Below are 25,198 nucleotides of genomic sequence, written 5' to 3'. Positions count from 1 at the left end.
TCCTTTGCTCCCCCCCACCTTTTTAAAAAGCCTACAATATTATACTTTTTATATGCCTGCTAAAACACAGTCTCCCAAATTAAATACTTCTGAGCTACCAAAGACCACAGTCCAGATTACTTGAACTGTTTTTGTTCCTCTTTGTGCATGCAGGTATTTCCCACAAATTCTTCCATCCTGATGTTGGACATTCTCATTTCACCTATAAAACCCGTTTCTCACATAGTGTGCAACAGAGGGTTGCCAGAATAAGAAAACAAGTCTGAGCACATGCATTCAACAAGACGTGCCGAGATAATGGCAGAAGATCATGTGTAAAATGGTCAAATTATGGCAGCATCAATTCTGAGATTTCTTAACCTTGGAACCCCAAATTTGCCTCACCCCATGTCTATTCAGCTCTGACCAGCCTGAGCAAAGGAAATGCTTCATAGATGGTGCCCAACAGGAAATGCCCCAAAATCCAAGCCTACCAATACAAATCTGAGTTTTCCAAAAATACTTCTGTTACTATAACAAGCTCCCTAATGAAGTCAATGCTAAGTCTCCCATTTCCTCTTATAGAATTTGGAAACTCAAGTCAATCATGCTTAGCTTGTTAGTATTTCCTAGGGCTCTCCTGAATCCAACAATATACTTTTAATTGTGTCACGGTACATTTCTTTATTTTAGTTAGGCTAGCAAAGTTTCACAGGCTAGTTTCTCTTCACCTCTTTCACAGGGATCCTATTTACCATAAACACTGAAGCAGAAACTCATCAACATGATGTACCGAATGGACACCTTCATCTGCAGAGTAGAAATGGGTTGTGATACACCGTGCGATTAACTTGCTGATACTGTAGCACAGTGCAGCTCAAAATCAGACTGCACTATCTTGGAGAAGCACAAGGAAGATGAATAGAGGTCACTAATATTTAGTCACCAAGACCTTTATAAAAGTCAGACTAGTTAGACTGCAGTGACCCAAAAAGGCCACTGAACTAATAAAATAATAGAATACACGAAATATGAGAAAGAAAAAAATGGAAAAAAATTGAAAAGGATCCACCCAATCAAACAATGACTAAAGGAGCTGATAAGGGAATTAAATGCTCTGTGTTGTACCCTAATAACCTAAAGAAAATCTGAAACTTCAAATAATGAGAACAGCAGGGCTCAGCCTTCATGTGCCCCAAATCACAGCTGCTTAACAAAGTGATGGTAAAACTAGCTCGAGTACTCGAATGCCAGTCTCACTGTGCCTTTCTAGACCCTTTCCAGTTTCCCAGTGGTTTGGCACTGTGAGAATACTTTCTGGGGCATTCATCTCCTTCATAAAAACATTTATCTCATCAGCAAGTAATGTGTGACATCCTCACTGGCAGTCCCAGGAGTGAAGGGAAGGATTTAATGAGCACAGACTCTAAATCACTTCCTGATTAGGGCTCAAAATGAGTTGACTACATCTTCAAAAGAAGAAAGAAAAATAAATCTTTGTGTAGAAAAGGCAAATGACAGTTTCACTCATGCAGCTGAATGTGGTAAAATATTGTCTTGTCAACTAAACTACATTCCAAATACAGCTTTAACCACCCATCACTGTAGCAGTGTGCAAGTTCTTGTGCTGCTACAGCCCCTTCCCATCATCTGATAAAGGAAAGGACTCAGGTTCCTCAGGGGATGTCTCTCAAGCCTCAGGCTCTTTTTGTGGCCCATATAAGAAAAAGAAGAAGAGAAGACTTTTTAATTCCCAGTCACTTCCCCACCTCTACCCAGGGTTTGCATTCTGCTGCCAAATTGTTGGCACACCATCAAGAAATGACACACTATTAATCACCACCGCAGTGCTGACAACGCGTGCATTTCCAATAGCACCTTCTACATGACTATTATTCAGCTGCTCCCCATTTGTTTAAATTAACGTAAAAAAATCAACACCAGAGTGTTCTCAATGCCAGCAGCAAACCTGCCAAAGTCTTCTGGTAAAACCTGTACCCAGAGACAGTGAAAACAGGAGAAAAGAGAGAAGCAATTTTACTTTTTCCCCAATATATCATGATTTGAGAAACAGTGCTCTTTAAGTGCTTTTATTTTTGATATGCCTGATTCTCACGTTATCTTCAAATGCATTAAAAGGCAATGTTGAACCATCATGAAAACAAAACAAACACACCAAAAAAAAAAAAAAAAAAAAAAAACCAAATTGAAACTTCCAATCTACAACTGATCAAGAGTTTCCTCAGGGAAAGGAGGAAAGCGGTAACACCACCGATCCCAGGTGGGACACTACCTCTGCTTGGGTAGGGAAAGCAACAAGCTATTTTTCAATATTATAAGTGATACTCATTATTCTAACAATTGCTGACAGGACTACATTATTCATCTAGTAGTTTTTTGCCTTTTTCAATACAGAAAATTTTGAGAAAATATATGACATATATATATGACAAAGTCATTCAGGCACAGCTCACTTAGGGCTGACTTTACACAGTTTCCTTGGGAATTTTGCCTCATTGGCATCAAACTGCTGGGTCAACTATTTTTATTCTGGGATTTAATTTTCTTAATGAAACCTTTGAAGGAGTATTTAAAAGAAAAAAAAATATTCAGTCTCTTCCAAGGAAAGATTGTAGGTGTTTATGACATTTTACATCAACTAAATATTACACAATTTTTAAGAAAAAGTTTCACTTAAGTTACCATGGACTCTCCAGTTCATGACATTTTGATGTTAGCAGTTATTAATAAATGCAAGTGTGAGCATTTCTATTATACACACATACCCAATATACGTATCCCCTGTAACCATGTCAATATAGGGCATGTCAATATTAACATATTTTATGCAAGTATGCTAACCTTACTATAAGGAGATACAATGTCTGTCCCATGTGTGAAATCAGTGGGGGTGAGGGGAATCAACCCAACATTAAACTATCACCCTTCCTTAAGTGTGCTTTTTTACTAAATCTGAAACATGGTCAAGTATTAATTTTGAGGTGATACTAACTATCCCAAAGGAAAGGATTTTTTGACCAGAAAGGGACAGATTTTGCCAAAGCACATCTCTCAAAAGTAAGTCCAGCTTATGGTTCCTAACTGCATTTCCCTGTGCAAGGAAAAACTGGGAAAAGCCAATAACTTGGGAACTTTAACTGTAGCCATCACTACCAACTTCATCTCTAATTAATGAGAAGTTGTAACAGAAATTCTGCCAGTCCTATGTAAACTTGGAAACTTGCTTTAAACATGTCTTTTCTTCCAGATTTGTCTACAGCTGGGATTCCTGAAGACGTCCTACACCGATTCAGAGCCAGGGCTTGCCTTCAGATAGAGCACAACAGATCAAGGATATTTTTCCTACTTCTCCACGTTTTGTTGTTCAAGTAGAAGAAACTCAACTCTCTTACTTGAGGAGAAGAAAAAGTAAGAGTAGGACATTTGATCTGTTATCTTTTAGTAGTCAGATGGAATTCTACTGGATATCATCAAGGGGAGGGGGGAAAAGAATCTTACTCATGTATGCAGAACAGCAACAACAGCTCAGGATTAGCTGCAGACAGAAAGACCATATAGGATTAACACAGTGAACCAGTCACCATGCTTACCAGAATATTCAAGAGCAAAATATTCAGAGGATTTCAGGAAAGGATTTAGCAGAATTTGACTGAAAATAGCACCACATTTTGAATAAGCTTTATTGGATACCACAGCACCCAGTATCTCTTGACCAAGATGACTTAATGTGCATTAATTGCAGAAGCATTTCTTACATAACCATTTAGAGAATCATTTCACTGGAAGAGATGGAAAGCTGTCAGAAAGGCATCTATACACAAGCTTCAAAGTGCAGGCAAGAGCCTTACCTGCAGCATATGAACTTTTAAATAACTGAAATGCAAGCTAAGTATTATTACTGTCAGATGCAGAGTCAAGGACCCAGCACCATTTAATGAGTTTCTGCTGCTGAATGAATGCCTTTCATGGTTGCTTTTTTCTTTCTGCACAACTTTGAATGCTATGACTTGTGCTAGGGGTTGTAAATAATGACAAAAGGGATACTCTAAACTTCAAATTGCAGTTTGGATTACCAGCATTAGAAGAGTGCATAAAAACAAACAAACAAACAAAACAAAACAGAAATTCAACTGGAGAAGGCTTATTGCTGTTATGGCAAAACCTGGCTCCGCCACACTGCAACAGCAAGGAGCTGAAGTGCTCCTGGAGCAGCTGCCTGTGCTCTTTTCTCACCAGATCTGCAGCAGTTTCCCACAAGGAAGTGAGGCATCATTCTTGGATCTACAAGGATCCATCATTGCTTCCATCTGACAGCAGCTAGCAGTAGGCAATGACGAATTGAAACAAGCTGGCAAGGGAGAAAACAAACCCTGGTCTTCTGCACCACTGAGCGAATCCCTTGCTCTCTCGAGAGCAAAGTTACTCCTTGACATAATTTCCCACACTGCAGGAGAAGCCACACATCAACAAGCAACAGGTTCACAATCTGGCCCTTTACTGAGCCAGAGCCTCCAACAGAAAAGCCATTTGCAGGGCTCACAGCCTCCTGGGACCGAGCTACACTTTGTATTTTGCCCATTTTTCCTTGTGCTTTGCAGAATAGAGAATGAGCGTAATTAACACCACAAAGCTCAAGCTGCTGAACGTGGTTCAAAGACAAGCTGTGTATATTCATGTGATGCAAGTATGTTAGAAGTCTTATTAATCATCAGGGCAAGCACTGCCTTAAATTTGGATCCTCTTTGGCTACTAATTCCAGCCACTACACTTGTAAACCATTCCCATTTACATGCAGACAGACTGATAGCAAGCAGCTAGAGCAAGAAAAGGACAGTAAATAGATAACAACGGATAATGCTGTTGATGTTAGATGATATTGTAACCTCATCCAGCACACAGTCAGCACTGGTGGCTGGAAAGTACTCTGCAAGCGCTACTACTGTCCCCAAATAGTCACCCTCATAGCTGGCCATCCACTAACCACCTTTATTAACCCATGCTCTTGTCTGTATTACAAACCCTTGGTTTATTTTTCTAAACTCTTGTTGGCAATTTGCACACCAGCAAAAGATGGAAGGTGCACAAGGACTAAATCCTAGTTCACGGTCGACTTGGCCATTCACCCACAGACAAGGGATATACGGAAGGGCAGCCGCAATATGCGAAGCTGCTGCAGCCACAGGCTTTAGCTGTCCTGTGGGCAAATGAAGCTGATCACTCTTCATCACTATTAACACACTGATATGTAAATAAGAAATAAATAGAATAATACGAGCCTTGCCTGCAAATTCCTTTGAAACATCTGGGAAAAAAACTGAAACCCTCTCCAGTGCAACAGTGGGCACAGATCACCAGCTAAGTTAACTCTAAAGGCAAATAATCCATTTTCGCTGAGAGATGCAGGGTGCCATAATATGAATAACGAACAAAGACACCTTTCATTCTGCTGACAAATACAGTATAGCATGTCACAAATCACAAGGGGAGTAGACAACACAATGGCAGCAATTAAATGGGTGTCTTTTTATTAAGAAATACATATGATAATGACAGACTATGTATACTTGCCCCCACCAAAGCCTTCAAGAATTACACTGGCTAACATGGCTGTAACTATTTAGGGATGTTACTTCTGTAACATAGAAAACTGTCTTAAGGAGGGGTATATCCAGCCGACACAGCACGATATGTGTAGAAGAAATAGATATTTTCTTTGGCTTTATACATGTTGTACACCTTGTTTATCGCAATTCACACACAGCTTCTGCAACTCATTCACAATTGATGTATTTCTGGAGAAGCTAGGGAAAAAAAAAAAAAAAAGCCCTTTTTTAACTCTCTCCCTGCTGGATTTCAGCAGAGACACCATCTCTGCCTCCTCCCTCCTTGCCCTCTGCCCCAGTGACCCAGCCTGCTCTTGGAAGATTCACTTCCCAGCCCTCACACCTGCCTAATTTAGGGGATGTTTGGCAGAAGAAAGGACCCTCCTGCCCTGCTGTGCCTTTAAGCTGTGACCAGCCTCTCTGAGCCTGTCCCTCCACCCCTTGCTTGCCAGAGCCAGCACAGGGATCGCTGCCCAGCTCAGCTCACAGCACCTTGCCCCACGCTGCAGCCCCAGGAGTAGAAACACACACTGATTCTCTCCTCCGACTTTACTTTCGGCGTGCACGGCCGCCTAGGGAGCAGCTACATGTCCACCCCAGATGAGTACGTGCCTGGGGAGGTCTCCTTCCTGCCCCCTCCTTGGCTGCGCCGCAGGAGAACAACGCGGGGACAGACATTTAGCAACACCTGCTGTATCGCATTAATATGCACAGGGATGTATTGATGGTTTTTCCCATCCAACACTAAGAGTGCATTGTTCAGGGCAATCCATCAGTGGATTGCTCCCCCCCACCATGCCGGCCCCACAAGCCCCCATCTGACATGTCCCCTTGTCTCCCAGCCTGGGCTGACGACCACGTTTAGGAATGCACTTCATTAAATCGGAGCTGCCCCATTCCAACCTGCAATGCGGAGGCTGTACAAAGCAAGCGCCACGCTTCCTCCCGCATTTCTTTCAAAAGCCCCATTGTTCAGCAGGCATCTGGTCCTGATCTCAGCCTATTCGTGCCCATTGACCCTGCTTTTCGCGGCGCACCCGCTCACCAACGGGCCTCACGTAAAGCCTGCTTGATGAATTAAAAAGCAGCACTAGCCATCTGTCCTCTTCCCAGGCTGGGCTAAGGCTGCGTGGCTCCACTGCTCCCTCCCCAAGCCCAAAGCCTCCCCGGTATAACCCGCTCGCTCCGTACCCACACAACCTACAGCTGAGGAACCACTGGGTTCGCTCTGTAAACACAGACCTAGCTTATCACATTTGCTGCTTTTCATTTCGTACGTTAGCATCTAGGAAAGAAAAAGAAGAAAGAGAATACAACAGAACGTTCTCACTTGCCTGAGTCCTTCGAAATTCAAGCACAAATACAAGATTAATCCTTCCTTTGTGAGGTCTTGTCTTTAAGTCGTGGTATGTAATGATCCTCAGCACTGCAGCAGAGGGGAATAAAAAATGCAGGGATCATAAGCAGGGGGAGGACAGGGCTTACTTACATCAGGGTTTCTGCCACATGACAATAGGTTTGAGAGGGAAGAATAAGCTGGCAGCAGCAGCTGACAGTGCAAAAGGGAGAACGCAGAAGCCTGCCTTTTATATTATTGGTGACATTTCTAACACATGACAACAATTTCCATCTGTATTTAAGCTGGGAGTGTGAGGAAAAGAGCATTACATCACAACTCCTCTATTCCTAGGGCTGTGGAATATGTAGGCCAGAGGGATTAAAAAGCACCTGTGTATGCTGGAGATCTGAAATACCATGAGGCAGATTTCCCCCCGCCCCCATCTCTTATTTCTCCCTCACCCTTTTTATTTCTCTATCACCTTTGCCGAGCTGCTGTTTGAGAATATGCCCAGGGAAGTGCAAAACGGTATTGTCCTAGTTTGCGAGGCACCAGAATGGGGGAACTACGTGAATATGTATCTCTATCTGTTTATCTCTCCATAAGAGATACAGCACTCATTTTTGCAAGCAATCAGACATACAGAGCATCCTTCTGTTTTCTGCTCTGCTTGTCCCAAGGGCTTTGAGTTTCTCTTAAAGTACCAACTTTCATCTTCCTTTTAAATCTGCAGGGAATTTTGGTGAGAGCAGAAACTATTTCTTTCTTTTTTCTCCTTTCACAGCCAACACATGCCTGCATCTTTTTAAGAGTAAACATCAAGAACAGGGGCCAAAGATATTTTGGAAAAAGCACTTGACTGCTTCAGAGCCAGCAGGTGTCCGTCTTGGACGCTTTCCATGTATCTCACAGGACAGGATTGCTTCGATGCAGAACTGAAATCCCAGCGGCCTCCAGACTGAAGGGAAACTGTGGCTTTCAGTGAGTCAGTGATGGTCGGACCTCGAGGGATGCACAGGAGGTGCCAGTGGGGTGGGCACAGGGCACTGGGGGGTCACCCCGTCACCTGCTCCCATGGACCAGGGCTCAGACGCGGTGGGGACAGCACCCACCACCGCTGCTGTGAGAAGCAGAGGTTCGGAACCACAGCAGCGAACAGCCATCGCTCACAAAGCCGCTGGGGACAGGTGTGGACACAGGTGACGGCTCACACATTGACAGCACGTGTGTGCAAGGGCCAGGCAGCACAAGGAAAAAACATCATCTCTTGGTTCCACTACCAAAACCAACAGCACAAACACAGCGACTGCTCTTGCTGAGGTAACCCCATTCCCAAAACGTTGGAACTGGGTAGGGGAAAAATGCCACCAAGAGACAAGCAAGCCTTATATTACCTTTTCTAAGAGAAATAACCGTACGTGAACAGGACAATGGCCTGATTATCAACAAATAAACCAGTCTTAATTTTACGGGACATAAATATTTTCATTAAAACACCACCTGGCCCAAGGTGCTGGCCCACTATGTGTCTCTTGTTTAAAAATAAAAGATAAAAACTCTCTGCTCAAGATTCACCTTCCTGATCTTTCAACAATAGCCTTATTGAGTGTCAGGCTGTTTTTTGGGTATGTGTCCAGTCAGCTCACAGTCCCCATGGGAAGTTCAAAGCCTTTGATAATTATGAGTTTCAAGTACTGGATACAGTAAATGTGTAGAGAGCAACACGAAAATAAATAACTCTTAATTCCTCACCCCTTCTCTTGATGTCTACAAAATAAAAAGAATCTGCATAAGCCAGACTGAAACTCTCTCACCAGATTATAGTCCAATGAGGCAGCACCTAAATGCGACATTCCAGAAAAAAAAAAGCCTCTTTATTGAAAAAGAAATGGAGCCTTTTACTTTCCATTTATTCAGAGATGCAGCTCCCCAATCATTTATGAAAACTCTTTCATAAGATTTAGAAAGGGGGGAGAAAGGAAACAATGAAATGACTTATTTTTAATCTGGGGTTTAAAGGCTTTTTCTCTTTCCCAAAATTGTCCCACACACAAAGAAAGAAATTCGATGCCAATCTCTGTTTCTGTATCATGAAAGCCCCTCCAAGCACCAGAGTAATCAATTTCTCCGAGCTTGTGTGGTCTACAGCAAAAGCCAAAGAAGGTATTTAAGTTTATATAGCCTTCAGCATATTGATGGCTTGATTTTGAAATACAACATGTTTAAATATTATATCTTTTTTACAGTTAGTCATGTCTTAAGAAAATGGTTGCTGTCAGTAGTATAAAAAAAAAAAAAAGAAAGAAATTGAGAAGAATAAATGAAATTCAACCCACTTTTGAATTGTTTGCCCATTTTTAAATCAGAGTAATTTAAAGTTGCACCATGAAAAATGTTATTATACAATCGTAATTACAGCTCCCTTCATGATATGGTACCCAGTCTAATTTTAGCATCAAACACTGGCTCATACTAACAAAGAAAAAATACTAAATAAGAGTGATGCTCCAATGCCAAGCACAACCAGATAAGCATCCACACAAACTAACAGGAACATTAAAGCAAATACTTTGTTAAACTCTACCTTTTCTTGAGCAGAAAGTCAAAGGCAAACCATAAATCACTTCAGGAAAGGGAAAGGAGTGTTTGTCCTTATGGTAACCCCAACTTCCCACCATGAAAGAAGACCATCTTGAGACAAGATTTTACAGCTGGGATTTAACTCACAGGGTTGAAGAAGTGTGAGATAGAGCACTCTTGTAGGTAGGAACAAACTTCTCCAACAGACTTCTCAATCTTTCATCAGTACATTTTGGATCCAATTCACTTACCATGTGGGAACAGCAAATGGGGAACAAACTGTGAATTCAAATAACTGTAAACTCAGCAAGATGTGGAAATAAAACACAGATGGTGCACTTCAGATTAAGGGTCAGCGTTTCAGCGTCACTTTCCACTTTTACATTGTGATAGGTGATGTATAACAACCACCTCCTCCTCCAGACAGCACTCTCATTAAACTACGACTCACTTAGGAAAACGAGGAGCCGAGTGATACCTCCACAGCAGCCACCCTGCCAGTTGAGAGGAGCTAAGGTTACTTTTCTTGAGCTGCAGCTCATGGTTTTGCTGCTTGAGGATTAACGTTTGGGAGTAGAAGTTTTCTTTGCTGGATGGACACAGCTGAAAAAGGTTTCCTGGGCTTTTCCAGCTCCCAGATGTGCTGCAGCAGCTGCAACAGCCCACACTTGCTCCCCTCCTCGGCACCTACATCTCCAGCAAGATTTTGCTGACGTTGCTCTGATACCTGTTTGCAAAAGTCAGGAACATACAACCACCAGCATGACCCTGCACCAACCCTTCCGAAGTGCCTAGTCTTAAAACACCTCCAGGGGTCTGCATTGTGCTTGCCTGAACATTGGGTTCATTTTATTCTCTAAAACCAATTTTGTCCGAAATCTCAGGAACGGAATTTAGCATGACTTTATGCTTAATTGCATGCCCAGGGCCCTCTAGGAAAGAGTCTGCTTCTGAGCACAAATTCAAATAAAAAATAAAGGAGTAAATACAGATTAGATGACAGAAGAACTATAAATCTATAGGAGCTTGAAATGCCAGATAAAGAGGAGCAGTGGTGATTGTAAGGTGACCAATACCTTCAAAATACGCCAGAGGTTGTTTATCAGATCAGAGTTAATGAGGGTGAAATCTAATAGAACTATAATATTAAATTTACCATTTTAATGGTATCATCAATGTTCTATAATGTGGGCAATTTACAGATTGTCTGTCAATGTGATTCTCCAGTGCGGTTAGTTACACGGGAGCAGCATATCGCATCTCATCAGCTGTTCTCTTCTAGAAAACACCGGGTGTTTTGCAGAGGATTGCGGAGGGCTGAGATAGCAAAATATATATTTAAAATTATGGGAATGCAAAAATGGAAAAGATACTTATGAACATTATGGGATGTTTACACTCCTGAAAGAACTGGGTCCACTGCAGAGTCCAGCCCTCCTACTTCTGCACTGCCATTTAGTGTCCTGCTGGGTTTTCCTCCACTCTCTTGCATGTCTTGCAACACTTCTTGCTTTTCTCAGGATTTAGGAGAGCTGAAAATAACCTCACTATTCAAGTGCATTTTCAGCTTTAATGTTTTAGCCCCCTCTGAACAAAAGAAAATGCAAAGAAAAACCCACAACCCAGAAAAACATGAAGGAAGATGGCAGTAAGGGCTCAGAAACTAATAGGTAAACTATAAGAATCAAAATATCCAATTTCAAGTTTTTCATTCCTAATTCAAGACCTGTGAACAGTAGGAGACGGTAATGCTGCATTTATAAATATCCATCTCCACATGCATTCAAGGAAGAGTTTGCTAAAAGCAGCAGCTTCTTAATTTGGAGTTCCTCCTTCACCTGTCACCTGCCCCAGCCCCTCACTTCTGAGATTCACCAGTTCAATCCCTAAGAGAGCAAAGATTAGCTGCGTGTTTTTAGCATATGACAATCTTCCATAAAGTAGCTTTAAATTTGGTAGAAAAATCCATACTGTGGTGACATTATTTGAGTTGTCATAATGGTCTAAGATAAATATAATCCATTTATTTAATAAGCGATACTGCTTCTTTCTACAAACCTCTGTTTACCAACATCTACACTTGTTAACTGTTGTCTCTCCCAGTGAATTAGCTGTTAAACATGACGTTTAAAGAAAAAGTGCAGGCAGTGAATGAATGATGAAGTATGAAAGATAATTCAATGGCAGATGATGCTTCCAAGGGTCTTTGAATGTTTTTCTCTATCTTCAGCTCTAAAAATACCCTGCAAGTAGAACTGCTAGATCACCATCCACCTGAGTACTCTGTGATCCACATCTCATTTTGGAGATACATTAGCCTTTCAAAGAGCCATTTCTTAAACATTTCCATTTAAATAATAATTTTCACAGTCCTCAGTGAAACAGATGTATTCCCTCTTAAATCACTAATTAAGAGCAGCGTGGGACATTACAAAGCCCTTTAAAAGGAATTCAGGGAACTAGTGTTCCCCTTAAACAAATCGGTTCTGGCAATGACCCAGGAATCTTGACTTCATAACTCAAAGCTCTAATTGTTCAAGAGGATATTATAAAAAAAGGATACATCTAGACCATTTTGACTAATAGGAAAGATTTATTTCTCCTTCAATAGGGGCAGAACTAGAAATATTTGTTCTATTTTTTTCTACTTACTTATTCATTGGGGGTTTGGGGGGAAGGAAATCAATGAAGATTAATTTACAGAGTCATTCTTAGTAAAGGTATTGGGTAGGACTCTCCCCAAAGAAAACCAGCTAGCAGAATCTAAACAGCTTTATAAATGATTACACAGCTAATCTCCTCTCTGCTGAAATAAAGGGAGAAAGGATTTAGAGGACAAATACAGCACACTTTATGTGAAGGAGCATGGTAATGTTAAAAAAAGGATAATTGTTTGAAGATGAAATGTAGCAAGTCTGCACCCCCATCAAACCGTCAGGAGGCGGCATCTGCCATTGCTCTCCTGGGCTCGGTCGGGACTGGGAATCACACAGGCATTTATTTCCTCCTCTGAATGCCACTGGTTTTGCCCACACTATATTGTGGGTACCGCCCTGGACCAGAATAATAACATATAAATAGGATTTTCAGGCATCCTCTTTGCAGTACTGACACCTTTGATGCAAGAAGCACAGGTCTTTTGTAACTCTGAAACCACCACGCAAACCAACGCATCCAAACATAAACAAACCTGACCAGAGCGACGGGCACTTTCCAGAGAGACTTAATCACAAAATACCAAATGTGAATACCAAATGCAAATGTGAGTGGAAGAACAGATTAAAGAACAGCTACACATTTAATTTTTCCTCATTTTAAACTGCTCCTTTTGCCTGGAACACTCATTTTCTCGGCTTGTAGCATAATCAATACACTGTAAACCTTGAACAGATACATGGCAGTAGCTGAAGATAAATTAAACCACCTCAATGAATTCAAAAGCTGGGACACTGCAGCCATCACAAACAATCTAATCAGGACCCTGGGACATCATATGAAAAGCTATTGCAGAACAGAGCCAGTTTTGAAGTATGGGGGGTAACTCACCTCCACTCCTTCAACCTCCCAACAGCAGTACCTGCTCCCGGCTCAGATTTACTCTCTGCTTTCCCAGAGACTCACAAACTTAGAAACTTTTAAGTTTTAAAACATATGCGCAGACATTGTTGGTATTACCTAAAGACCCACTTGCAGATGCTTTGCTGTAGTACAAAGCAACGGCAATGGAAAAAAACAAAACAAAGCAACACAACCAAAAAAAATACACACAACTAAAAAAACCCCACAAAATTAAGTACTCTGGAGACTAACAAAGAAAACAAAGAATCCTAACTGTGTAATCTCTTCCCACACTTCTTACCCAAATCTCCTTTGGCAAGTGGCATGGGAGAGCCTATAAGGCTGAGCTCTTCTGTTTTGTACTGTTCTCTGGTGCCTCATGCAATTTCAACTGGGTGTACAGTGAAATACAAAAAAGCTATTCCTTACAAATGGGTAAGCAGATGGAGCAATATTTGCTATCGCAAGTGCTTTTATTTCCAAATGTACCAAAAAAAATACCCAATAGTTCCACTGGAACAAAATGCACTATTGATCTGAAAGGACAGACCAGATGGCAAAAAAAGGTCTGAACTCTCCGAGATTGAACAGAAATGGCTGTGTAGAGAAAGGAACTAAAATACAGAAATATTGGCCCTGTTGCTCACAACAGAGCATTTTTCTCTCTCAAAAGTGAAAATACATCTGGTTCACTAATATGTGAAATAATTATATCCCTGAAAACCGCAGGGTACTCCGCTGCAATTCTGCACTCCCTGGAACACAGCTACAAGGATTTTCTAAACCCACTGGCTGCACTCAGGATAGAATCCCTTCTGAAAATACAGGAAAAAAGTAAATGTGTGTACATTAGCTGGCATGGAAAATATGCCTCATATTCTTCAGAATTAGATCAACTCACAAGAAAATGTTCTTGAGAAAAATTATCTTCACATACTGCTGGTACCTGTATGTTGCACCCTAGTGAAAAGGACACTATTTTAAGAATATTTAAAACCTTTTTCCTAACATAAATCTTGTAAAACAATTGATTACTTTTCGTGCGTTAGAAAACAGATCAGCTTGTTGTTCATCACCTTATCAGTGTGGGCCTTCAAATTAATATTTCATGGACACTGCAACTTTTTCTCATTACAAAAGCAGAATTACACCTTTAGGAAGGGAACTGCAACAAAAGGTACTTGGATAATAAATATGGCTGCAGAACTGGAAAGCTTTTGAGAATTCAAAGAACATTTGTGTGCATAAACTCATGATTTATTGCCTGTGAAGAAAAAACAATGTGTACTGTCAGAGATTCTGTTGATCCATAAAAAAAATTAGTCACTAAAAATAACTTCAAAATTGTGACTCAAATATCCCCACATGTAAAAACACATGCATTTGTAACATTGAGGTCATTCTTCTTCACTTCAACATTTTTCCCAGTATACTGATACATTATTATGCTCAATATTCTAAAGAAAAATCCTTCTGTAAGCTGGTTTGCATGTCCCTTCTATCAATTGATTTTGAAGTTCAGAAGTACTTGTGGGGAACGCAGTGCTACAGGGCTTTGAAAACTGTCCTGGGAAATCATCTAAGTCTGCGTGTTTCACAGCAGCTTTATCACACCCCAGCACGTTTAATCTCTCCAGTTCTCCATCAGCTCCATCAGATGGTGGTTACACTTGTTGCAGCTCCAACTGCTCCTGGAGCAACTAAACTACCTTTTGTCAGTTTGATTATCTATGAAAACATTTACTCCAGATAATGAGGTTCAATGTGCTCTTCTACATCCACTTACTAAAGTTTGTCCTATAAATACTGTGAAGTTTCTTTGATCATTATCGGTTTTCCTCTGACAGGAGACTTTGCACCAGCAGATCGCTTGGAATAAGGCAATTTACTCTCAGATTTCCCACTGAAATGTGAGTGGGCTCAGGTCAGCCAGATACTTGGGTGCCTCTGTCTTTTTTCTAAGCCTCCTTACAGATCACTTGACACTTATACTATTGACTTTTATCCATTTCTTTCTATTTTGCTCCATGCTCCCCTCTAAGTCTTACCACAGCAGTTGGAGCTACTGTTCTGTAATTGAAAGCACAGGAACAGATCAAACTCTGGGAAGGTGAGAGGACACCAAAATGAAAGTGGTAAACCTCTAATGTTAAAATCTCCAGCCAGTTAGTCCCATCCCATGTACTTGTTTTGGGAAAGTGAATCAACTGTTGAGTGATGACCTCCTGAGGTTTTAAAGCCAATTTTGGGAAGAGGAGGGAAAAAAATATATATTCCCACATAATGTCTAGGTTGGCATCCAAGACTTAACTCTAGGCTAGCCATAACCTTGCCCCTGTCGCATCTACCATCAGGAAGACCTTGCATTTTCCAGAGTTTTTCTTCATCAGAAGACTACAGCCTGGCAAAGAAAGGAATTGCACAGTACTGAAATAAGACAAATATAGAATATTTATGAATAAGGAGGGGATCACTGATCTGTTATTTCAGTCATGCCTCCACTAGGTACACTGTTTTGGCAAGTAAAGGTGCAGATGCCAGATCCACCATAGCCCCGCCTCTGCATGTCACACAGGACTCAAATGAGCACAGAATCAAGTAAATGTGCCCAACAACAACACAAGAAACACATGCTGATATAAGCTTTATGGAAATAATATCATCTCTCTGATTCTTCTCAATACACTGTGAAAAGAAAACTGCTGTCAGGTTGCTGAGAATAAGCGACTAGAACAAATGGTCAGTATTGCTTGCTTGTTTTAAACAGATGCCCTCTACCATCATTTCAAAATGAGGAAGATAATCCTGTCTGTTCAGCCTTCCGTGAACAGTGGTTTAGACATGCTACTGCATTATAATGTTAAAACAAGTTGCTATCACATATCTTTCTTAATTAACACTATTACACACATATCCCAAGGTAAGGCTACTTGAAAGCACCTATTTAATAGATATATTATGAGATGTTCTTCCAACTAATCACATTTTTCACTAAGTAAATCTTCACACACACCAATCCTGTTTGGGGGAGTTCTGCTTCTCGAAACACTCTCTGAACCTTAATGCCAGGATGACATTATACTCTACATACAGACTCTCAGCCTCTCCCCAAATCAGATGTAATGCAAGTCACAACAACTTCTGTCAGCACAGGTGGCCTCAGACATGCCACAAGGTGCCCTAGCAAGACATCTCACACAGTTGGTAAACCCGCCTTTGTGCTCTTCAGTGTTTAGGCTGGCAAAATCTGGAATAAGTGAAAACCACACTAGAAATAAATTGTGGGTAGAGTCACTACATCAGTCAAAGTACTTCTGGTAGAGTCATGGCCAATCAGTAATCACAACATTGTTGCCAATTCACAGTCTACTCCAAGCTCAATGGAGCCATTAACCAGCCCACAAACAGAGCATTATTTCTGGTGATCTTCATTAGGCACATCAGAAAACAGGAAAAATGTGTTGCTTCAAACAAAACAAGGCAAAGGGGATAGCTAGAGACTGGACCAACATCTTGCTAATCTAGATGATGTATATGAGGATTTTTTTCTAGTTTTGACAGCGGATGCTACATGCCAGGAATGCAAACTGTTATTTATCTGAACACATAAAGAGGATAACTTTGCTCAAGTTTAAGATGCTGATTTTTCATAAACAGAAGACAAAAATACTCTTTTTTTAAAAAAAAAAAAAGGCTTCTCTGACCCGGCATGTGACTTTAACATTGAAATGAGAATATCCGGAAGAAAGTGAAGAAAATAACACACGGTTGATTCAGCTAGTTCAGCTGCTGAACTGCACTAACTCTTTCAGAGATCTGTGCCTTGTAAATGCATGGCTTCATTAGCACTGATACACCATCCAAAAACTTAAATAAGGTGTTGTGCCTCTCTTCTTTACTCTGGCTTGGTCCTAGATTATAATTCTGAAGTTGTAAATTCCAAAGAATGCTTTGGCTTTGTAAATAAACCTGTGGGTTTGGGGTGATAGTAACAGCAGAGCACTCACAACAGCCTGACAACCAAACTTGGAAGCCACCTGGAAACTTGTCACAGCTGTTGTTTACTAGAGATCATTGCAGGGAAAATCAGCTCAATGGGGAGCAGGGAGCTGAGGTTTGAAGACTCAAAGGAAGCATGCTGGAGGGGCACAGGGCATCGAGAAGCAGGTGAAGACCTCAGCTTCCAAAATAATCGCGTGGTTCACCTACTCATTTCAATAATATTTCACTTTTGGGTCCATTTTAAGGTCACATTCTTTATGACAGCTCCCACGTTTAGGGATGAAGTCCTCTGGTTGCTCCTCCCTGTGTCACCCATTCAGGCAATGGCCATAACCCCCCTTGGGAGCTGGCATCACCCCACTCTCTTACCTTCGATGGTTCACCAGAAAATAAAGCAAATTCTTAACCAGCTCCCCTAAAGTAAAAAATCTAAATGATGCTCAAGCAGCCTGTCATTGTCACATTGTCACACACGGTCAAGTCAAATTTTCAGCATCTTTCCTCCCCTCTGCTTGACCTCTACCTTCTACAAAAGCTCCAGCTGGGTGGGAAGCAGAAGCCCTCTGGGTTTTCCCACAACCTGCACCAAACTAGTCAGAGCTGAACCACATGGGATTCTTACTAGAATTTCTGGACAAGAACTGGTTAACAACACCTTTCTCCATTTTGGATTTACTAATTATCACTTCGTTTAGCCTTTATATTAGTGCAACAAAAAGCAGCTGTCAGGCCAAGCATGCTCAGTCCAAGTGACCTTGTGTTCTTGTTTGTGTTTACCGCATAATCAGCAGGGAATTCCATTTTCAAAATACAAGACTTCATAATCCATTAGCACTAGAGATTGGTCCAGAGCTCTGGATTTACTGGTCACATGTACCAAGGAATAAAAATATGAGTGTACAGCTAGATTAATCTCCAGACCTGTAACGCATCTGAACCCACAGTACGTGCAGCAGTGTCATTCAAATTCACATATGAATATCAACATCACTCTTAAAAGATACCATTAATACCATCCCCACAGTACATGAAGAAAAAAATTAAACACTACATGTTTTACAACTCAGCAAATACGGACACACAAAATAACTAACTCAACTTCCCAGATTTTCTGTTTGTTTCATAAATGGAACATAAGTACTGATATTCTCATTGATACACCGAGAACCCATATCTCCCCCAGCTATTTCTAAAAGGCAGGGATCACTTTCACTGCTCTTAATATTAAATCAGAAGTCTTTAACAAGTCCAAGCAGTTTAGCTCACCGTCAAGTTCAATAAACCAGAGAAAAGAATCAATGGAAACCATTTCAAAATATAACCCTGGTAACACACAAAATGCTTCCACAGGACTTATGCTCATTTGCTTTATTTGCTGCTTTAGAAATCAGAATATAACACACAGGCAGAAGGACATCAGTATCATGACATTGCATCTCCTGAACCTAACGTTGCCCATGTTCTCCTAGAAGGCACTTTCTGCAGCCTGCTTTAGAAACCTGCAGTAAGGCAACCTACATGATTGAAAACTAATCATATTTCACATTGACAAAATGGAAAATTTAAGTGTTCAATAGAAAATAATAATCCATATTTATTTTTTATGTCCATGCACAACACTTCAAGCTTAGTTTGGTCCATTCTTCCCACTGATAAAAAGAGAATAAACTCAATGGTGATATACAGTGCCTGCCATTTGGAGAAACAACATTTGTCAGTGCTACCACACAATTTTAGCTGTGGTTGTACACAGTTCTCTTGCATGCAACACTTAGATTGAAAACAGCTATTACTCTACATACAATTACGTGGTATTTTTTGGCAAATACCAATTTTTGAGTGGCAACCTCATTATTCAATATTTATGTAAGTCTACCAAGATAAACAACCTCTGATTCATGCTGAGATAGGAAACTTCAAAATATTTTGCTGCTCATCTCAGTATGCTATAACTAAACTATGTTTATGAGTTCTTATCCCAGCCTGATCTGAAAAGCATAACCATTATCCCCACAGTTTATCAAAGTACAAGCAGAAAACCCTTTTCTTTAGAATAGTGGCTCCTGGCAGCTGGGGAATGCCAAATGGAGGTGCAATGAAATTAGATCATTCTCCACTCTTTGTACATCTTCCTGAAATGCCAAGGACAGTCTGATTTTGGGTAAAGATTCTGAATTTCTAAAGATCACATTCTCTAAACTTCTCCGTTTTCCTCCTGGTTGTTCTTTGAGTGAAGAAAAGAGCATTTCTTTCTCAGCTTCACTACCTCTTGCTGTTTATCTCTTACTTGAATTGAGTTTGACCTTCCAACAGCGACAGTTCCCTGCTACAATAGCATCCAGTCATAAAATGCTGTTCAATTTCACAAGTTAAATAAGCACCAGAAATAAAGTTCTGCTAAGGAAGTAAAAATAAAAGGACGTTTATTGGTTTCAAACCAATAAAGGAACATTGACCATAATGATATTTATGAAGGCTATTTCTAAGGCAAGCACTCACTTCAATGCTGATTTTTTAGGGTTTTTTCTTCACAGTAAGCAACACAGATCTGTATCAAACCATCAACGGTTCCTGAAAGGTCACCAAAAAAGCAGAGTTCAGGGATCAACTGCTTTCCTTTTCACCCCTACCTGAACCCTATCTGCGGTCACACATGGAAGTCTGCCCAAGCTGAACACTGAGTCTTGCCTGGAGTTGTGCACAAAACCATGTGAAGGCTGCCTCAAAAAAAATAAAAATAAAATTAAATTCTACTACTTGCAATCCACTGGGTCAATGTTCTGTTACTTACAAGGCACAGCATGGCGATAAAGGTTATCTCGAATAGTCTGCTGCAGATCGTGATCCGGCGATCCTTTCTGAAACCTCTGGTTGAGATAATGTCTCAGGTCTTTGTTCAGTCTGCTTCCTGCAAAGAAAAAAACAGCCATTTATTTATTTCTAAATGCACACAATTAACTTTTCCAATTCAGGCAAATGTTAAGACTTCCATTCAGAGTCCCCTAAATTATGGCATGCTGACTTTACGAGCGGAGGCTCATCTTCCTCTACAAATGGCTAATTACCAAAAATAACTCGCTGTAAACAAGAGGTCTCTCTTGTCTCATAATATATCTTTCTTCCTGTGGTGTTAAACAGATCATCATTCCCTTTTATCACTTATTTGTCTGAGCAAATGGAGAAAAGACAGATGATGTGAAAAAGAAGAAAAAAAACAAAGGTAGTGTATTGCTTTTGCAACTCACTGGAGGGTGAGCTGGGCAGACAGGGAGAAGGCAAAGGCTGCTTCTCCCATTAGAGGTACTGACACAGCTGAACGTGGTACAAAATCAAACAAGCACTGTAGTTCGCACTGGTATCTACCCCAGCCCACAGCAGGAGATAGAAAAGAATTGATTGAAGACATTAAGAGCACCCAAAGCTCTTAAAAATAGCAGATTAATAACCGACACTTTTCACTTCAATCTATTTATTTCCCCATTCAGTTTCAAACACTTTCAGAAGTATGTGAGAATAAAGATGAATGAGTTGAAAATGAACATTGCTAGCTGCTGAACGCCAAATCCTTTCTTGTGGCAGAACATATGAACCAGAGCAACTTAATGAAGTATTTTCCCAGAAACAAAATATTTTCAAGTAAGACAGTGTGGCTTCTCATAGCAGAAAGAACAAATATGAAAAATAGTTTGGACATAATGCAAGGGCTTATTCCAGTGAAGAAATTAATGCACTGAGCTACATGTATCGTATAACGTAGGCTTTTTCCTGAAATACTGTGTGATTCATGATTCAATGATTTATGTCACAGTAATGTGTAGAGGTGAAAAAGCTCTGCTGAGCGAAGGCTTGTTTGACCCCAGCAAATATGCAATTTACTGATGATATCTGTTGTAGCTTCCCCCTGTGCCCATTCCATTGAGCATCTCAGTCTATTACAGCCCCCGCTGGAAAGTTTGGCTATTTGGTTTATGCAGTAGCTGGGATTTCCCAGCCGAGTCACTGACGCTCTAGCCAAGATGGCAGTTGGAAAAATAGGGGCTATAGCAACGGTGACACTCATGTTCATCCCCTCAGGGAGCTCACGGTGATGCTCATTTCTATTACATCTATTTTAAATGGAAGGAGAAGAGAAAAAAAAAAAAACACACACACACACACAAACTGTTTGCTAAGCCACATTTTTGCTCCTAAATTCCAGAAAATTCTTGACAGAAATGAAGGCTTCTCACAACTCTGATGATCTCAGCTCAGCAGCTGCTACCATAGCTCTGGACAAAAGCAAGCTCACCCCATGCAACTCGCTCCAGAGCATGGAAGAAGAAAATGAGCTAAAGACAGAAACTAACACCTGTAGAAAGCTGACAAAAGAATCCACCCTGGGACATGTTGGAGCCTTTGACATTTGAAATGTTTCAATCCACTCTGATGATCTTCACCAAAAATCTGTTCAGCCTTCAGAGGGCACACGCTTGACATTGGCATCATTTAGCAGATTCTGGTGCTAGATGGAAGTTTTAAAATTTTGATAAATTCTTTTTGAGTCTAAAATGCATGCACCTGCAGTTCCTGAGAATCTGAAAGACATGCCAGAGACATTTCAGCAACCTCCTGTGTGCAAATTGTAGCAGTAAAACTCATTCTGACCCTCAGGAGCACCCCTTGCTTGTGCAACACTCCCTCTGAAAATGAGTCTCACCTGCTGATGGCTTCTGTCCATACCCAACCATCACCAGGCTGGGTTGAAGGGCAGGTGACAGAACCACCTGATTTTATGCAAAAGTGCTGCCTTCACGAAGTCTAATTCCATGCATAAATTGTGCTCAAGAAAATACTTGGCTCCAGTTTCCTTAGAGATGATCTGCGTTAACCAGAAGAATTCTACTACCCTTCAAAGTACTTCTCTGTTCTCAAGCAGATTGGATCTTATGTTTACTCTTTTGAGATTATTTCTTTTCTTCTCTACTAAAAGCATGAAGAGAGATCCTACAGCGAGAAGACCAGAGGAACAAAAGACACAGGCCAGAAACAGCAGTTTCCAAATCGGGGGATACCGGTTTTATGAGCCAGTGCTCAGCAATTCCTTCCTGCTGGCCTGGAGATGTTGCAAATGCATTTATTTACACACAGAAAAATAACCTTGTTATTTCTGTAATCATAATTATGCTGATACACCTAGCTTTAGAAATACAGACATTCAAAAAATGCAAAAAGAAATTTGTCCCTACTAAACTCAACTCACCAAAATTAAAGTTTTAGAAGTAAAATATGTTCAAAAATTGGGGTTTATTGTTGTAACTCTTTTGTTCCTTTTCTTTTTTCCTGCTGAATGAAACCAATGCTTTTCTTTATGTGAAGATACACTCTGAGAACCAACTTTCCACTGCTTCTCTCCCCATTGTGCTACTCCTAATCTGAGATGTTTCCATCTTATTATTTGAATTTTTTCTTTATCTTTGAATGAAATAAAGTGCATTTCACTGAATGGCTAGTTTTCTCAATTATTCTTAATTATTATTCTGCATTTTAGAGTATATCAATTGTTCTCCTAAACCATTACATCGTAACAACAATATTTTAGTAGCAAAACCAAATCTCTATGGGGAAACAAAACATCTCTCTCCAAAATAAAAAAAAAAAAAAATAAATAAAAAATTACTGACATACACTTTTCTGAGAAACAGACTGTGCTTGTCAATTTTGTGGAGATAAACACGTAAGCTACATGATTTTGTGTTTAATGAAAACTATTGATTGTTTCTACATACAAACTCTCAATCCTCTGTCACGTATTTGTACTCCAACAGCTACCTAATATTAAAGTCACTAGAGAAACTATGCTTTGAATTGTGCTCTGATGCTTACTGCTACAATTTCCAGGTGGTGCAGGGAAGAAAGCTGCATCCCTGCTCATCCAACGCTGTCTTTGCTGCACACCAACATCCATCTCTTCCCCAGCACCATCAGCGCAGACTTGGGGGGCTGGAAGCTTCTTACCCTAATGACACATGAGCTTCCCATAAGGAAAGCAGACTAAATAAATGAACATGCAAAACCTGATTTATTATTATTTTTTTTCAAGAAAAGGCTGAGCGTGAACATCGCAGGGCTGACAGCACCTTCCTGCCAGCTGGCAGATAGTCCATGCCAGAACTGTGCAATATGTATATTCTGAGGATATATTTTGAACTCATATTTTATGCATTTGGAAACTATCGTTTCATAGTTTATGTTTATATTAATTACTGCAGCTGTTTTATTCCATCTATGTTTTGAGACGGTCACAGATAATCCTGATAAACAGCTATACTCTGACAGCCTATAGATGCCTGTGTGAAGAAGGGTCAGGGGCAGGCTCAGGACACAGTGATCTCTGACCTATATTACATTCCTTTAAGCAGGTTTACACTAGTATATATTTTTGCTTTACCCTTCTTTGAAAGGCTCCCAATTGCTACATTCACAGAGACTGATATAATCTGAAATGGAAAAACCCATTTTCTGTTCCTGAATTGCCGCAGAATCCCCCGTCTCTTGTCGTGATCTCCATTTTAAGGTATCTTTAGCAGAGGGATTCTCTGTGGGCAGACAAAGACCATTTCAAAACAACAGGGCCATGAAGCAATGAGAGGTTAAAGGCCCTGCTAAAGGGATAAAAGTGCAATAGAGTCATCTGGATTAAGACTCTCTCTCACCGCCCTGATGTCTGTGTCGAAAGGGAAGGGTTCAGTGTTTTAAAGACACAAAGATTGCACATGTTGGATTTGCAGCATAAACCCTGATTATAACATAGCCTTTCATCTGAAGATCTCTATCAGAAAGTATTTAATGAACATTAATAAGTTATCATGATTAGCAAGGTTTTACTTCTGTGCTACAAAATGCAGAACTCCAGATTAAAAAAAAAAAAAAAAAAAAAAAAAAGAAAAGAAACAAAACAAAAATAGCCCCCATTTGCTGAAGTGGTGAGTGGACTTGTAATCTTAGTTGACCAGCCTTAAAGGCTGGGTGACTTCAGTTATGCTCCTTTCTCCAAGGCTGCTGCTCCACCCAGTAGACAGGACTCAACACAAATTCATCTATAATTACTGCCAAAATAGTTCCACTCAATTATTAAGTGTATAACCTTAAACTAGTTTTAAACCCATCATCTCCCTCAAAAAAAAAACTCCCAAAACAAAACAAACAAAAAAAAAAAATCCACCAAAACAAGGTTGGTTTGTTTGTTTTTTTAAAGAAATGTTAAAATATTGATAAAGTAACTAAAGACAGCTTCTAAATCTGTTTTTAAATTCTTACTAAAAAGATGGACACAGACAGGGCAGAAGCTACTTCTCTAAAACCATTCCGTACAGAACTGGGCACAACAGTAGTGTCAGGGCATCTTCACTGTGTCTCACTAATGTCTGCAATGGATTTTCCTCAAGCCCTCACATAAAGATGGCCCAAATAATCAAACATACATTTTGTTAATGTCTGGAGATTCATATTCTATTTCTGGATCCATTAATAAAATATTTTTCATGGTAAGGTCTCGTAGGCAGCAGCTCATCTTAGAAGACAAAAATGAAGGCTAAGTAGATTTCTATCATTTAACAAGACTGTGCTGGTAACCACATCTTCATCAAATATTCCTAATCCCAGCACTTGTTACACAAATGATAATAGTTTGTGCTATATCATTTCATTCTGTCCCATCCTTGTCTTCCAGCTGCTGTCCAAAAGTGATTATAAATAATGGGGCTATAAAAGCCATTCAATAATTAGAAGATTCATTGGCCATATGCCAGCAGTGACAAAAGAGAGTGATTTATGTAAGATGAGTCTGTCACATCTGCCAGATAACAGTTTCATTACGCCCGTGGCTTTAAGGTCACAGTTTAACACTGTTCCAACAACCATTTGTCAAGAGGGTGCTGGGAGAAGAGGTGAAACACATCATGGTTTTGTTTGCTTTCTTGTTTTAACTACTAAGTAAATAAGTAAATAAAGTCCAGTACCTATGTTTGTTATTTCATGTCTCCTGTGAGGTCAAAGACACAAGGATACAGAGTAAGACAGAAAACATTCATCATGGTTGGCTGGAGTTCAATTCAAATAAGATCACAAAGTAAAAACA

General features: G+C 40.3%; 1 protein-coding gene across 18 annotated transcripts in view; it reads right to left on the bottom strand.

Moving 5' to 3' along the window:
* MAGI1 (membrane associated guanylate kinase, WW and PDZ domain containing 1) overlaps positions 1-25,198 on the bottom strand; it is a 341,410-nt gene that overhangs the window by 148,917 nt on the left and 167,295 nt on the right. For all 18 annotated transcript variants that reach the window (XM_082060139.1, XM_082060151.1, XM_082060150.1 and 15 more), the window contains exon 2: positions 19,874-19,990. In XM_082060139.1, the coding sequence (XP_081916265.1) occupies positions 19,874-19,990 (117 nt within the window). The remainder of the gene's footprint in view (positions 1-19,873; positions 19,991-25,198) is intronic.

The sequence above is a fragment of the Streptopelia decaocto genome (genome assembly GCF_964273445.1).
Source record: "Streptopelia decaocto genome assembly, chromosome: 8".
NCBI classification, from domain to species: domain Eukaryota; kingdom Metazoa; phylum Chordata; class Aves; order Columbiformes; family Columbidae; genus Streptopelia; species Streptopelia decaocto.
The sequence above is the reverse complement of the archived record's forward strand: the minus strand, read 5'-3'. Positions and strand labels throughout refer to the sequence as shown.